Below are 14,654 nucleotides of genomic sequence, written 5' to 3' on the forward strand. Positions count from 1 at the left end.
CCCCCTCACCTTCAGGCAGGACTTCCTGTGCTTCAGTTTCTGCCCATTGCCTCTTGTCCTGTCACACGGGACAACTGAAAAGAGTTTGGCCCCGTCCCCTTGACACCCTCCCTTCAGGTACTTGTACACATTGATGAGATCCCCCCTCAGGCTTCTCTTCCCCAGGCTCAAGAGGCCCAGCTCTCACAGTCGTTCCTCATAGGGCAGATGCTCCAGCCCTCTGATCATCTTCGTAGCCCTATGTTGGACTCTCTAATTTAGTCACATTTTCTTAGTTGTAAAGAACAAGTAAATAAAAGTATCAAAATACTTTATAATGGGAAATTCTGCCTACTTGTTAAAGTATGTTTGAAGGTCTTTATGCATTATTGCTGCCCTCTCTCAAAGTAACTGCAAAAAAATTTAAAAATAGATATTTTTGTACTATCTTGTACCGGCAAAACTGCAGCTCTTTTATAGTGACTTTAAATTAGAATGGTAATTGTGCCCTCTATTTCTGCAGATATTTGATGGAAAACAGATTCCACAAAGAATGGTGGATGGATGGAATGCCTTTTTCTTTGATGACATGGAAGAACTGGTAATATTTTAATTCTAGAAGAGCACTAATGCTTAAGTCCTATTTTTGCAGGAATGTGATATAACAGTGAAATTTATAAAAGACTAGCTAAACTACCATAACTGTATTATTATAACTTTCTACCTAAATGCTATTTTTCTGGAATGAGTGGCAGCTTTTTCTTGGTTTATCTCAAATAATTTCTAAGTAACATAAATGAAACCAGGAAAAAACCAACAACAACAACAACAAAACCCTCCCTTATAAACAGGCCTGGATTGGGCTAGCATTGATTGTAGTGATTTGTAGTCACACTTTACTTTTACCAAATAAAACTCTCCATGATAGACAAATTCATAGTTAGGAGGAGTTAGAGAGTTCAGGAGGATGAGAAGTGTTTTGGTACCTTTATAAATCGTGTCTTCAATTGCACGTAGAAGAAGCGTCTGCCTTCTCTTGGAAAGAACACAGAGTCCCTTGGAGAACTCTGGTTAGGGTTGCTGAGATTCTACACTGAAGAATTTGACTTCAAGGAGTACGTGATCAGCATTCGGCAGAAGAAGCTGTTAACTACGTTTGAGAAACAGTGGACATCCAAGTGTATTGCCATTGAAGGTACCTATATGTTTAATGTTTGTTCTGTTAATGAAAGAGGAATGAACACAGTTGCTCCAGGATGTGTTCTCATGGTTGCACAGGATCTTTATGTAAGGAAACTACCAGCTACATTAAAAAAAAGAGAGAAAAAGAAAAAAACTGTTTGCAAGTCGTACAGCTTATGAAGGAGGAGATTAGACTCCTGTTTTCATATACATATATATATGTGTGTGTGTGTGTGTGTATGTATATATATATATAAAAATTACTATTTACTTTGTTATGATTGATCACATCTTTAAAACACGTCAGTGTTGCTTTGCTATCACCTACTCAGTGAGTGTATTTAAATTGTCTTACAAAAATAAAAATTTTGCTATAGTATATCTTTTGCAACTCTTAGATTTGTTTTTCTCCCTTCCTTACACAGATCCGTTTGACTTGAATCATAATCTCGGTGCTGGAGTCTCTAGGAAAAGTAAGCTATTAAAGTGTACTGAGGATTAATGCTCACTAATTTCTAAAATTTTGTGCCTTTTCTGTTTTTCAATAATGTTGTTTTTTTTTTTCCAATAGTGACCAATTTCATAATGAAGGCGTTTATCAATGGGAGGAAACTGTTTGGTACCCCATTCTACCCAACTGTTGGAAGAGAAGCTGTAAGTTTTCATAGTTTTGTCGTGAAGCTTTTAGTATGTATTCTTCCTTTCTCTGTCCAGTAGAATGATGCATCTAGAGCAAATGTCTTTTATATCTTGATTGTTTTGGTATGTGTTATACATGTAATTGTACATCATCTGCATAACATGTACAGCTTAGTTTTGGGCTTCTGTGGTATAAAATTTAGAGTAGGAATCAGATCAGTGTTTTTGGCAGTTTTGGGGAAAGTAAATTTTTAATTTTTTCATGAAACTTTTCATTATATGTCATTAAGTATCACAGAAAACTGAAAAATCATATTTAAAACCCACAAATGGCTTGAAGAGTTTTGGTAGCTGTTTGTGTAACTAAGGAAAATAGGCTTGCAAGATGTTGCATGTATATCAATTTCAGAAATCAGGGAAAGAACAAGTGCCACTGAGGAAGGGAAAAGAAGGAGGAAAGATCAACTTTTTATTATCAGTCGACCTTCAAAACATGCAAGTGAATCATTGTCAGAAATATGCTCATAAGACACCATACCAAAAATAACTCCTTTCTGCCGCAGGGTGCAGTCATTTGATGTGTAATAGAGAACTTTTTTTTTTTTTTTTTAATGAGCAAATAAATTAGCTAGAATTAATGTTGGTAAAAACATCTTTTCAAGTAGATATTAAAGATATTTTAGAAGTGTTCTCCTGGTGGCTTTCAGTAGGGCTTGTGCTCCTAAGTGGTGATGTGACTTTGAAAATCTCCTTTTTTCTTCTTTTATTTTTTTAATGTATTTCTTGAAAAACCTTTGGAATGTGAGCTGGCAGCTTGGGTACACAGGAAAGGAGATTTACTGTTACTTGTCTTCATCCCTCCTTATCTAATCTTTCCATTTGCTGACTCTTTGTACAGGTTTTCTTAGTTTGTATTGTATATTCTTTCATGTAATGACTGCTCATTCTGTGTCATGCTGTGCCTTGTAAAATAGCACCTGAGTTTTATTGCAGGTTTTGAGTGCTGCTATGATACAAATAATGAATTACTGTGTTGGATGTAGTTATTTATATTTGACAAATATGTAAGCATGAGTAGTAAACATTATTGGCAATTACTTTTCGACTTTTTTTTTTTTAGCAGTGTATTGTTAGGATACATGCTCAACACAATGTTGTAGTACTTCTGGAAAACCTACACTGGATATTCTTAGACTTGTTTTGCCTTATCTCAAGTTTTCACTGAATGTTTTACCTAAATATAAAAGGCAAGACAGCAAGCAGCCTTTTAATATGTGTATGAGCTGCCCCTTATGTGAAGAAAGTAGTGCCAGTGGTATTATATAGCATTTTCCTTCTTCAAAGTGCTTAACAAACAAGCAGTTCTCAGTCTCCTGCCCAAGTTAATGCCCCATGTTGCCGCTTATTGGTTAAAAAAAAAAAGACTGAAGCAAAAAGATTGAGAGAATTACCTGAGGCTATGGTAGGACTTTGTCCCCGAGTTGGGGTTAGGACGTCTCCGTCTGGGGCTCCAATTCAATCTTTCAGAAAAGAGAAGTACTTTCACAATGTTTGTGCAGCTCAAAGGCTGTAAACTGTGGCCTTTGCCCTGACAGGTGACAGAACTACAGCAGTCCTTAGCAACTCTGGGGCACGGATGTAAGTGAGGTCAACGAGCAGATGCTACCTCTGTTTCCCACCGTTAAAAGACATTTGTTATTTGCCACGTGATGTGGGCACCTGAGCTTTGTTCAGTCTAGAGGGGCCTATTCATGTCATTTGGAAAGGGCCATGGGCTACTTTGGAAAGCATCCAAGCAGGAACTTAAGATGCCAAAATAGATCATGTGCGAAACATTGCCCATGTCCTCTGAAGAACCTTTGCGGAAGGTTTTGGGGGAGAGGCGGAAGGCTGGAGCCTGGATAAATGTTGTGCAAATTCAGCCTGTGTTCCTCAGGCTAAGCGTTCTTTTCTTAGACCAAGTTACTCCACATCTCCCACAAAAGTTGCCTTTATCTAAGGGGTAAAAAAAAGACTAGTTATAACCTAAGAAGAAGTAAATTTAGGGAATGGGGAAGAAAGTTACCATTATTCTTTCTTTTCTCTGTCCTGTAAGTGAATGCTTTATACATTGTATCTGTCTGTGTTTTGATAGGAATACTTCTTTGACTCAAAAGTGCTGACAGATGGGGAATTGGCACCCAATGATAGATGTTGCCGTGTCTGTGGAAAAATTGGTCATTACATGAAAGACTGTCCAAAAAGGAGAAGGTAAACAATATATATAAAGCTAACACTTTAAAATCTTTGAAGTCATATTACATCAGGAGAGATCTGGGAATTTTAATTTTTAATGGAAATGAAGAGTGTACTAAATTGCAGAGACAATCAGAGCTTCATGTCTGATCTTGCCCTCCTGTTTTTGCTTTTCTTGGACTATTTCTGGTCATCTGCTTAAATCTATGAGTATTCATACAAGCACGTATAGAGTAAAATCAGCAGTCTGTGGGTTTATATTTTGCTTCATGATCTATCTTTAACTATAACTGACCTTAACATTTAGGTCAGTAAGTTACCTTTTTATAGTGTAAATCTTAAGATGGTCTTAAGACAGTATTACCTGACTGCACAAATTATAATTTATTACAATGGATTTCCTGTAGTGGTTATATTGGGAAAGCAGATTTGAATTCCTCTGTAGATCTAACAATGTACCTCTTCATGCCAGGTAAAGTTCATTGATTAAAATCTAGGGGTAATTAAAATGTGCATAGGTATGTTAGCTGCATTTCTGTAATATCATATTAGTGTTGTCACTTAGTGATTGTGCCCTTGTACATTAATTGTACGTAGGAATATTGGATCCAGCACTCTTGCAAAAGGATGGTCCCTACTACGTGCAGGTCCATGTCTCCAAAGAGAGTTCAGCAAGAATTGGCAAAGAACCTGTGCTCTCTATATTTCTACTGCTTTGAATTTTGAATGAAATGACACATTCAGTATAGAGTGCTTCACTGCTAAAAACCTGTTGAAGCTCTTAAAGTTGGGGTTTTATTGTTAAAGACTGAAGTCTGCACATTTTGATTTATTCCTTATGTTCAGATGTGTGCTCCATGATTCTTTAAAAGAAACTTTGTCTCTTCCTGCTGCAAAATCACTTATTATTTATAGCCTTTAATTCAGTCAGGAGAATTCAAGATAAACAGAACTGCTTCTGGACCTCAAGGTCACAGACTGACCATTTCTTTCAGCCTCTCCCTTAACACATTCCTCAAACACTAGCACTCTAAAGTATACCACCTCTTTTTCTGTGTTTATCTTGGGGAAAGAAGTTGTCACCTATTCTTCACAGAAAGTTGCTGCTGCAACACAGCCACATAGAATGGCTCTCAAATTATGTCTCGCAAAATATGATTAACGCTTAACAATCCTACAAATATCTTATGGAAAAAGACCTTTACTTCTCGCCTTGGTTCCTCATTGCTAATCCTTCTCCTATTTGTTGTTTTAATACTTGATGTTTGAATGGGCATCAGTGCTTTCTTTCACACCCTATCTAGGCTTCAGGTGCTAATACACTCTTGTAGAGAAATACTCCATCTCCAGTCAGATGGAGGGCATATCTACCCTGATATAGCTGACTCATTTTGCCTGTATTCCCACTTAGTGCAGTTGTAGCATAGAACTACTCTCAGAGTAATTGGCAGGCTAAGCCTGCTTAAGCACAGCTACAGTTCTTCACTCATACAGGCAGATAGGTTCTAGGTGGTTTCAGGGAGCTTACAAGCTCATTAAGTTTGTACAAACTGTTTGTTAACCAGCCTCACTTATGAAAGGGTTTTTCTGGGATTTCTAAGGTATTTGTGTTCTGGTACAGGTGTTGGTTATGTGACCATTCCCTTTGAGCGTACCTGTTTAACAACTGTGCAGAGAATTGTTTTGTTTGCATGTGTATTTTTCCACTAGTGCTAACAATAACAATAACATTGTTATTCAGGTTGAAGAAAAAGGAGAATGAGAAAGATGATGAAAAAGAAGTGAAAGAAGATGATAGAGAAACAAGAGAGAAAAGATGCTTCATTTGTGGGGATGTGGGTCATGTTAGAAGAGATTGTCCTGAATTCAAACAAACACGACAGAGAAATAATAGTGTGCCAGGTAACTAGTGTGTGTGTGTGTGTGTGTGTGTGAAGTCTCCTCTTTCCCTGGGTTTCTCTACAGACCTGATAATTACCTTCACATTTTCTGCAACTAATACTTGCTTTCATTCATTGCAAATACAGGCTTTAGTCAAAGTGTTACTTCCCAAGGGGAATAATGTCTCTTGAAGTACAGACTTTGCATGGATGGATGGGAGAAATGTACTCAACAGTAAATAATGGTCTGCTTCACAGTATCGTATTTTTTGTCTTTCACTCATGATGGGTGCATTTAGGAGCAGTGATAGTAGTAATAACTAAATGCATTTCCTCTTCCAAGTGTTTATCAAATGTTAGGTAGTGCTATGTCATCTGTGAGAGGTAAGTAAATATCCTTTCACCAAGAATCGGTAGTCTTAAGTTAGACTTCTGAAAGCATGCAGGTGAACTGAGAAGCTAGATCTGACTTTCAAATTACTGTTAGTAGTTAGAGAGACAAGTCTAACTGAAAAAAACATTCAAGTTAATCTGATAGGTGCCTACAGTACTTGAAAAAATAGGAAAAAAGATCATAAATGAACTTTAGAGAGAACCTTATTTCTTTTCTGTATTTGAATCTCCCTTACTCCTTTTTCTTTAAGCTCAAAAATTTCTGCTGTTAATACTGTCAAAATCCTACTGCTCACAGGATTAGCATGGAAACCTGTCCGAAGTAGTGTTCTCAGCTGTTAGCAATGTGAGCCTTGTTCATGCTAGAATTTGTATTACTTGGAATTAATCTTGGGTTTTAGCAGCTGTACCTCCATGTTCAGTATTCTGTGATCCATAACTGTTGTAATTTATATTAAAATTTCTGTTCTTTGATTAGGTGCCCAGTTGGTCCGAAGCATGGTAAATTCACAGCTAGTGACTGTGAGCCAGCAGCAGGTGGAACGACCCTTGCGCACTAGACAGTCATCAGAATGTGTAAGTTGCAGTTAGCTTTAGTTTTAAAATTAGTACAAAGCGGCAATACTGAGCCATGCTAGGAACGGATTTGCCAGATTGTTCTTAACAAATTCTGGATTTTAAAATGGCAACAATGCATTCTACAGTACCAGTTACTAAAACTGTTTAGTTTACAATCCAGTCTCTTGGAAACCATTTGTGGTCTTTCAGTATGGAAACTGCATGTCTCATATGAGACAGCTTGCAGTTCTGAAAGGCCATCTTCGCTCTCTGTCAGATTAAGCTGAGATGCCTTTTGAAGTCTTGTGCATAGCTGTTCTGGCAATGTGCACTAGAAGTGTTCAAAGTTGAAATTAAAGATGAAGCACAGCTCATCGTTTACATGCAAGAGACTTAGGTTTGTGACTATCTTGATTTTATGGTGTTTCAGAGGGGAACTATGTTAAGGATTCTGCAGATAGTCAGTTGGAAGGCAGCCAGCAGCAGTGGGTAGAAAAAGATTGGAAATCGAAGGGGAAAGGATGATTATCATGAATAGGCAGGGAACATAAATGAATCATACTTCACTTCAAATATGATGCACAAAGAGAAAGCCTGCCAGAGTGAGCTGGAAGTACAAACAGAACCACGGGGAAGTTTTGGTTATTTTTTTTTCTTAGAATTTGTTCAGGTCTCTTTAGAACTAGATAAGAATATATTTAGCCTGCTCCTATATGGAGATGGATAGCAGAGAGTGAACAAATACAATTGCTGGCATTTAGTATTACTGGAGTATGGAATACCGCAGAAATTGATTAATTTTGAGCTGATAGGCTGAGAGACCTGAGCCTGCTTATGAAGCTGGCAAGTGAGCAAACAGAAGGATCAGGGCTATTGATTACTAATGCTGTGTTCAGTTGCTTTGCTAATTTAGGTATTGAGTATTTCATAACTGATCAGCAAGTATTCTTTGGAATGTCTGTCCCAGTTACAGAGACTTTGTAACATCACTTTTTACTATAATAATCTGTTATTAAGGAGGGACTGATGCAACCCTGTTCTAAATGAACAGCTAGGCTGCCACCGCGCTGTTATCACATGACACAAAAGCATCTCTGTAGGAGCTTTGTATTTCTGTTTGGGAAATTGCAGCCGGAGATGTGGGTACGCACACAGGAATCGGGTACATCAGACACACTGGTCCTACTGCAGGTGCACAGTCAGTCTTGCGTCATCGTGATGCCTTGGACTCTGTGTATGTGCTGTGGGGTGGTCATTTGGTCAGAATTTCTTGGAGAGGCCACGGAATATGTGCTATCCGGGGGCTCCTTGATGGGAGGGAATGTTATAGTGCTGGAAGGGGCAAAAGGGAAGGCATGGTTGTGGAAGCTGGAACTTCTTCTCTCCTGCTGTGGACATGTCCATGTATGCTTATGATGGTTAAAAGTTTGCAGTCAGGCTGTAGTCTGTGCATGTGCTCTTTTTGTTGTTGTTGCTCCTTTTTTTTTTTTTTTTTTTTGAGGGGGAGGGGGGATTTGTTTTGCTTTGTTTTTTGAACTGTTTAAAATTAAACTAGTTAAACTAGTCATTGGCTTTCAAATCCCAGGCTTTACCTTCTCTTCCTGCTTTAGTGGAAAGGCACAGAGGCACTGGCACAGGAATGATTGGATTAGCAGCAGGGAGCAGTCCCAGCTTCTGGGCTTCAACTGTGCCCATGGCAAGATATGCAGAATGCTACTGTGAGGAACCAGCTGAGTGCCTGCTGTGGGGGCATGCTGCAGACCTACTGGTTATTGAAGAAAAGTAACTGCCAGTTTAAGGAGACTGGAGAGCAATCAGGGATAGTGACAAGCTGCAGAGAGCTTTAACTTCAAATACTTCACAGCAGCTGAGTTACCTGGAGCTTAGCTCTCTGCTCTAGCCTACGGAGAAAGACAAGCAACTCCACAGGAAGATTGAGACCTCTGTCTTAAGCAGCTGTCTTTAATTTGAATCTTCTTTTGGAGGTGCATATCTCATACCATCACCACCTCATCTGAGTGCTTAATAACAAGTTAGATGAATATAGACACTGGTAATAAACATCCCAGTCAACCGCACTCTTGAAATGCTTTTCTGCTCAGATAGGCTCATGCCTGCTTCTGTATGTTGCTGGTGAAAGAGAAAGCTCTACAAATGCTGTGATGATGGCTATTTCTGTGCCTTCAGCCATGGCCTAGCATCAGGATACAGAGGTTGAAACTGGGTATTTGGAGTTTCAATTTCTTGTTTAACAGATTAAATAAACATTAAAAAAAATATTAGGAGCTTATTTTGGAAGTGCTTACAAAGGTATCTTTGGTAATAAGAACCACTGTTTAGAAATCAGGTTTTGTATCCAGTTAATGAGATTCTGGGCTGTACGTAAACAGAGTGGGGAAGACACTGAATAAAAATCAAATGGATGTATGAGGAATCTAATGAGTAGCTTGGGGCTAATATTTGCTCAAAATTATGTTTCTCATGGTGGGATGTTGCACGTTAACAGGCCAAACTATCTGCTAGTGAAAATGAGTGCAAGTTGAGCTGTACTCATTTGAGCCACTAGGAACTTTGGCTTAGTTGGGATGTTGTTGGGGAGCGCTCTGCTGTTTTTGTGAATAGTCTTTATGAGTTGGGTGCTTATTAAAGAAAAACACCATTAAATAGCTAGTGAACTAATCAAAAATACATACTTTCTTTTTCCCCTCCAGTCTGATTCGCATCAGTCATCTTACTCTCCACAACCTCAACAATTTACACAGAATTCCTCTCAGCCAGCCTCCATTAACCAGACTCAACCACAACCAGTATCCCAGTCTAAGCACGTTCTGCAACCACAACAGGGTGCACAGCCATCCCAGCAGGTCCAGCTGCCTTTGTTTAACTTTCCCCAATCTCCCCCAGGTCAGTATTCCGCCTTACCTAACCTGGGACTACTTCAGATGCACCATCACCACCAAATTCAGCTTCCCAACACTTCGTGGCCTATTCATGGGCCCGTTATTCACTCTGCACCGGGTAACCCTCCTCATTCTACAAATGTTCCATTTTCTATGAGGTCTGGCAGCAGCACCACCACAAATAACCAGAGCAGTGTAAGCTTGAATGATCCCAGTATCATCTTTGCACAGCCTGCTGCCAGGCCCATGGGAATCCCCAGCACTTCTCATGAGGGACACTGGCACAATCCTGTGACTCCAAACTCACTGGTGAACAATGGCACTGTGGGGAATTCAGGTAACTCTTCTCTATTGTATCAAACCTCTCGCACTCTGTGTACAAATGTTAAATGTTACAGAAACAGCTAACGCTAAACTTGTTTTACGTTAAAAAATGATGCTTAAGAAACCAAGTCATCGTTATTTTGTTATCTTAACATTTCTATAGGAAAAAAAATTACGCAAGTTGGATCTAGGTAACTTTTAGGCATTGGTCCTATCTGCCATTAAGAGCTGTGCAACACATGAGAAATCATGCATTCAACTGAGAAATACTGTAATAATTGTTTGAGTCTAAATTACTTTTCTGTGAATATGCTTACAAGTATGGTTTCTTTTTATGCTGTTAAATAGACTATTAGGTAAATGCTAAGATTGCACCTAAAGACTTAGAGACCAACAGAATCATGGTTGTGCATATTGAGAGTTATCCCCTTGCACGTACTGCAGTACAAGATTAATGACGTGGTCTTATGCAGTCATTGCTCCTATAGGTTATCCTGCCTCATTTATCTTCTTTAATATTGACATCCTGTCCTGAAAATACCTCATTTTCCATCTTCTGCAACAAGTGTGCAACAGCTTTTGTCTCCTATGAGAAACAAATACACTTATGTGTAAGTTTGAGGCTGAGGAAAATAGTATGTAGTAACTAACAATGCAGTTCTTTAAGCAACAGTGGCCATCTCTAAATTTGAACAGTGATTTTCTAAACCATAATAGTATTCTCTTGATTTATTCTGTGTATAACTTCACCTATATTAAAAACCCATCATAAAAATCCATTGCAGTCATTCATTGCAAGAGATTGGAATTTTAAATCTCCTGCACATCCTGTTTCTGCACTAATAGAGTTATTGACAGCAATAGTGGGTTTTCATCTATGAGTCGACAGTGTCAGAAGAGATTCACTTCACCACTGAGATTTTAAGGTATTTGCTGACAGGAGATGCATATTTTCCTATTCTGAGCGGTGTGGGGAATATATTTTAGAGGATGCAGAGACTGCTGCCAGTGTGCTTTCCAAGCTCGCCCTTGTCCCTAATTCTCCATCCTTTCTTGTCTTCTCTATCTTGCCTCCTCTGTTCCGCTTTCCGGGTTTGCCCCAGCGCTGCCTTTATTTCACAAACACTTCCTTCCGATCCAGGTGGTCTTACCCAGGTAGTGCCTTCTTTCGGACACGTTTCCCAAGTCCTGGTTTCTTCTTGACTTTCCTTCCTCCCTTAACTAGTCTTGGTGCTGATCATCATGTCTGTTCGTCCATCTTCAGTCTCTTCCTTTTGCACTTTGTCTCTGTTTGCGTGCTTCCACTCTCATCTTATCTGCGAGAATGCTTCCTGTTTTCTTCTGCTGTCAGTCTTGATACTTTTTTTTTTTTTTTTTTTTTTTGGCCCTAGCTGAACTCCATTTGTCTCATCACAGATCTTTTTCTAATTCACTGTCCTGGTATTTGCCCTCTTCATAGTTTAATTAGCTTTGTTTCCTTCATGGTTTAGATGCCATTACAGTAGGTCACCTGGTAGGAGCGCTGTGAAGATGAGCTGTGTGCTCTCTGTTTAAAGCCTGCTTTCATACTTGCTTGGAACAATTTGGGAACAGCAAATTCATGGAAACTTTGTCTTGCCTCACATCATCTTGAGTGGGAAAGAATGACCTTACTTTTTTTTCAGTAGAAAATCTGGTCAAAACAAGGATTGCTGGAAGATTCAGAAGGACAAAGTTTTTTTTGTGCTTTTTCTGGGTCTGTATTTTGTTTTACTGTATAAAATAACTACTGTTCTTTTTAAACCCATAGCTTCCTTATTATATAATGAAAGTCTGTCTACAAGTTTTCTAATTAGACCAAAGAGGAACTGATATTCTAAGAAGGATAGTTGCTTAAATTTTGTCTTTTTTAAATGTACATTGACCAAAGTTTTTAAATTGCAGAGTATTACAGTGTCTTAAAATTGGGAGCTATCAACAAAAAGAGTAGAATTGACAGTATTGTAAATAATTGTTGTGTGTCCTGCCTCCTTGATGCTTGATTTCTCATCCTTAATGCTGCAGTAATACTAGATTTGTGAATGGAAAAATTGTAATAATTTACAATTTGTATACTTATTTCAAAGGTTTTTATTTGTCCTTCCAAAAATAAATTTTAAGTTTGTCCCATAATCTACATACAGAGTTTCTTAAGCATACAGATGTTAGTGGAATTCCCCTGTACTGCTTCTGAGAATTATTTCTTGCAGTAGGACATGTTTTCCTATCACATGTATGTCAGTGATAGTGAAGATCTATGCAGGATCAGATATTAGTAACATTTTTCAGAACTTTTATTTTTCATCATGAGAATGGCATACAGTCTAATTTATTTCTGTATGGAATAGTGAGATTTTAGGTCTTCATTCTAAGTACTGATTCACCGTCTATCTTCCCCCTCCAATAAATTCTATTATGCTGAATAATGAAGTAATTTAGCTGGTAATTTGCATTGATGTATATTTTAAAAAATTAGCACATCAGATTAATCTCATAAAGTCCCCTGCAAACTGTTATTTGAGATGTAAATTGTATTTATGACTTATTGTTTAATTATTTCAACTTGCAATGTGCTTTTCCCTTTCAATTGAAAAATAGATCAGGGTTTCCAAGGACAGTTTGGTAAAATGAACCCTCCTTCTGTCCCTTGGGACCATGGGACCCCTACCCATTTTCCTCTCCTCCGAGGAGCGTGGCCTTACAATATGCCTCAGAACTACATGCAGCAGGGAAATGCCAGCTATCCACCGAACAAACCTTTCTACCCTCAAGGTACTAGAACTAGTATATGAATCAACAGCTCATGCAACATGTCTCTTTACTGTCTCAAAGGCTTTAAAAGCCGAGGAATCATGTTTCACATGCCTAGGCTCCCTGGAACCATAAGAATGAAACCAAGAGTCAAATCAACGCTTCAGCTTCCTGTATGGATGGATGAAAATCTTTGTGGGAGGGAAGGGATTATATAGAATTCTCAAATCTGATAGGCAACTTGGACTGTGATACATTTCCAGCCTTTTTTCTCCTTCATTGTTGCCGTCTCACTTAGAGCCACCTCTGTTTCAATAGAGGATGAAATGATTTGTCCACACGCATGCTAAGAATTTGCAGAAATTTTTATCCTAATTAATCTTATTTGGCCTTTGTACCTTGCCTTAGGAATGACTTGCATATATTAAAAACTTGCAAGATCATAGAATAGTTGCGGTCAGACGGGACCTCTGGAGGTCACCTAGTCCCATCTGCAGTCAAAGCAGCGGTAACGTCAAAGTTGGATCGGGTTCAGTTATTCAGGATACTTTGAAGGATTGACTTTATCCAACTTTTTCTGATGCTAGTGAACAGTAAAGGTGTTCAGCATCTTGCAGGATTGGGAAAGGCTGTGGGAAAATGACCTTTGGCTCTAGTAAGAGAGAGACTGCCCAAATTTTACTTAAGGGCGTGCAATTACTGCTACCTTGTATGAAATGAGAGAGCTCAAATCCTTTTTTTTTTTTTTTTTTTTTTCCTTTTTTCAAAGCCTAATCTATAGGGTGTAGCAAGGTTTCCAGGTGAGACTAAGATTTAAAAATCCTGAAATTATTTTTGTTAGCTTAAAGAAATTAATCTTAAAGTAACACAACAATAATAATGTACTGATGATTCTGAGGGAATTTCAGAGACTGGTTTAAAATAATATTGCATTGTACTGTTAAATGGGTTAGTCATAAAGATAGTGTTTGTGTCAACCACATAAATGCCTTTATTTCTAAGTAAGTGTTATACATTGAATATAGCCAAGCACTGTGAAGTATGTTTAACTTGCTGAAGTAATTGTAATCCATTTTCTTTTAGCTGGTCCACTGATGCAGAGTAACCAGCGGTTCTCGCTTCTGTCTCAAGGACACCCACACTTGAATCTGAATTACATTCAACAGAAAAAGTGAAATTTAAGGGGATTATGGGTGGGTGGGGGAAAGGGAGAAAAAAGATCAGGTTCTGATTTAAAATCTTAATGCAACATGTTTAGATACAAGATTATTTAAGACTTTTTAAACTGTATCATTTGTACATAGATATGAACTATAGTTTTTACTAGTATCACAAAACTGAGTGATACAAATTTCATCTATTTTATTACCCTATTTTTAAGGGGACTTGTGTTTTGTTTTATCTTGATAAACTGTAAAGAGAGAGAATTTTTAAAATTAAGTTCTTTATTTTCTATTAGCTGTATTCATACTTTGGTTGCTTCAGACTTTATATATATTGTTCTAAAAAAATAAAATTAGAAAGGGATTTCATGTGTTTAAAAATTTGTCACTTCTATTCTTTACAGAACTATGTAGTGCCAAAAAAAACTTTTTAAAAGAAAAATAAAACTGCAAAAAAAAGGATGAAACTTTTCCTCTTCCCTATTTGTATGTATGCTTCTGTTTAACTGTAATGAGGATACAAAAATTAAAAAAAAATGCACTATCACAATTTTATTTGCGAAAGCTTCAGGAGGCAAAACTGCAAATCCACACTCCCGAAGCAGGATTATGAATAGAGGAGCAGTACAGAA

General features: G+C 38.0%; 1 protein-coding gene across 8 annotated transcripts in view; it reads left to right on the top strand.

Moving 5' to 3' along the window:
* The window catches only part of TUT4 (terminal uridylyl transferase 4), a 49,921-nt gene extending 35,456 nt beyond the window's left edge, over window positions 1-14,465 (top strand). For 5 of the 8 annotated variants that reach the window (XM_062581052.1, XM_062581051.1, XM_062581055.1 and 2 more), the window contains exons 21-30: window positions 503-580; window positions 997-1,174; window positions 1,587-1,634; window positions 1,733-1,815; window positions 3,935-4,050; window positions 5,777-5,937; window positions 6,787-6,884; window positions 9,578-10,103; window positions 12,707-12,880; window positions 13,943-14,465. In XM_062581052.1, the coding sequence (XP_062437036.1) occupies window positions 503-580; window positions 997-1,174; window positions 1,587-1,634; window positions 1,733-1,815; window positions 3,935-4,050; window positions 5,777-5,937; window positions 6,787-6,884; window positions 9,578-10,103; window positions 12,707-12,880; window positions 13,943-14,034 (1,554 nt within the window). In that variant the 3' untranslated portion in view covers window positions 14,035-14,465. Of the gene's footprint in view, window positions 1-502; window positions 581-996; window positions 1,175-1,586; window positions 1,635-1,732; window positions 1,816-3,934; window positions 4,051-5,776; window positions 5,938-6,786; window positions 6,885-9,577; window positions 10,104-12,706; window positions 12,881-13,942 lie in introns of those variants that run through there. The other 3 variants (XM_062581058.1, XM_062581057.1, XM_062581059.1) reach the window with 3 other exon arrangements.
* The last annotated feature ends 189 nt before the right edge of the window (window positions 14,466-14,654 follow it).

This window comes from Rhea pennata, chromosome 8 (assembly GCF_028389875.1).
Source record: "Rhea pennata isolate bPtePen1 chromosome 8, bPtePen1.pri, whole genome shotgun sequence".
Taxonomy (NCBI): Eukaryota; Metazoa; Chordata; class Aves; order Rheiformes; family Rheidae; genus Rhea; species Rhea pennata.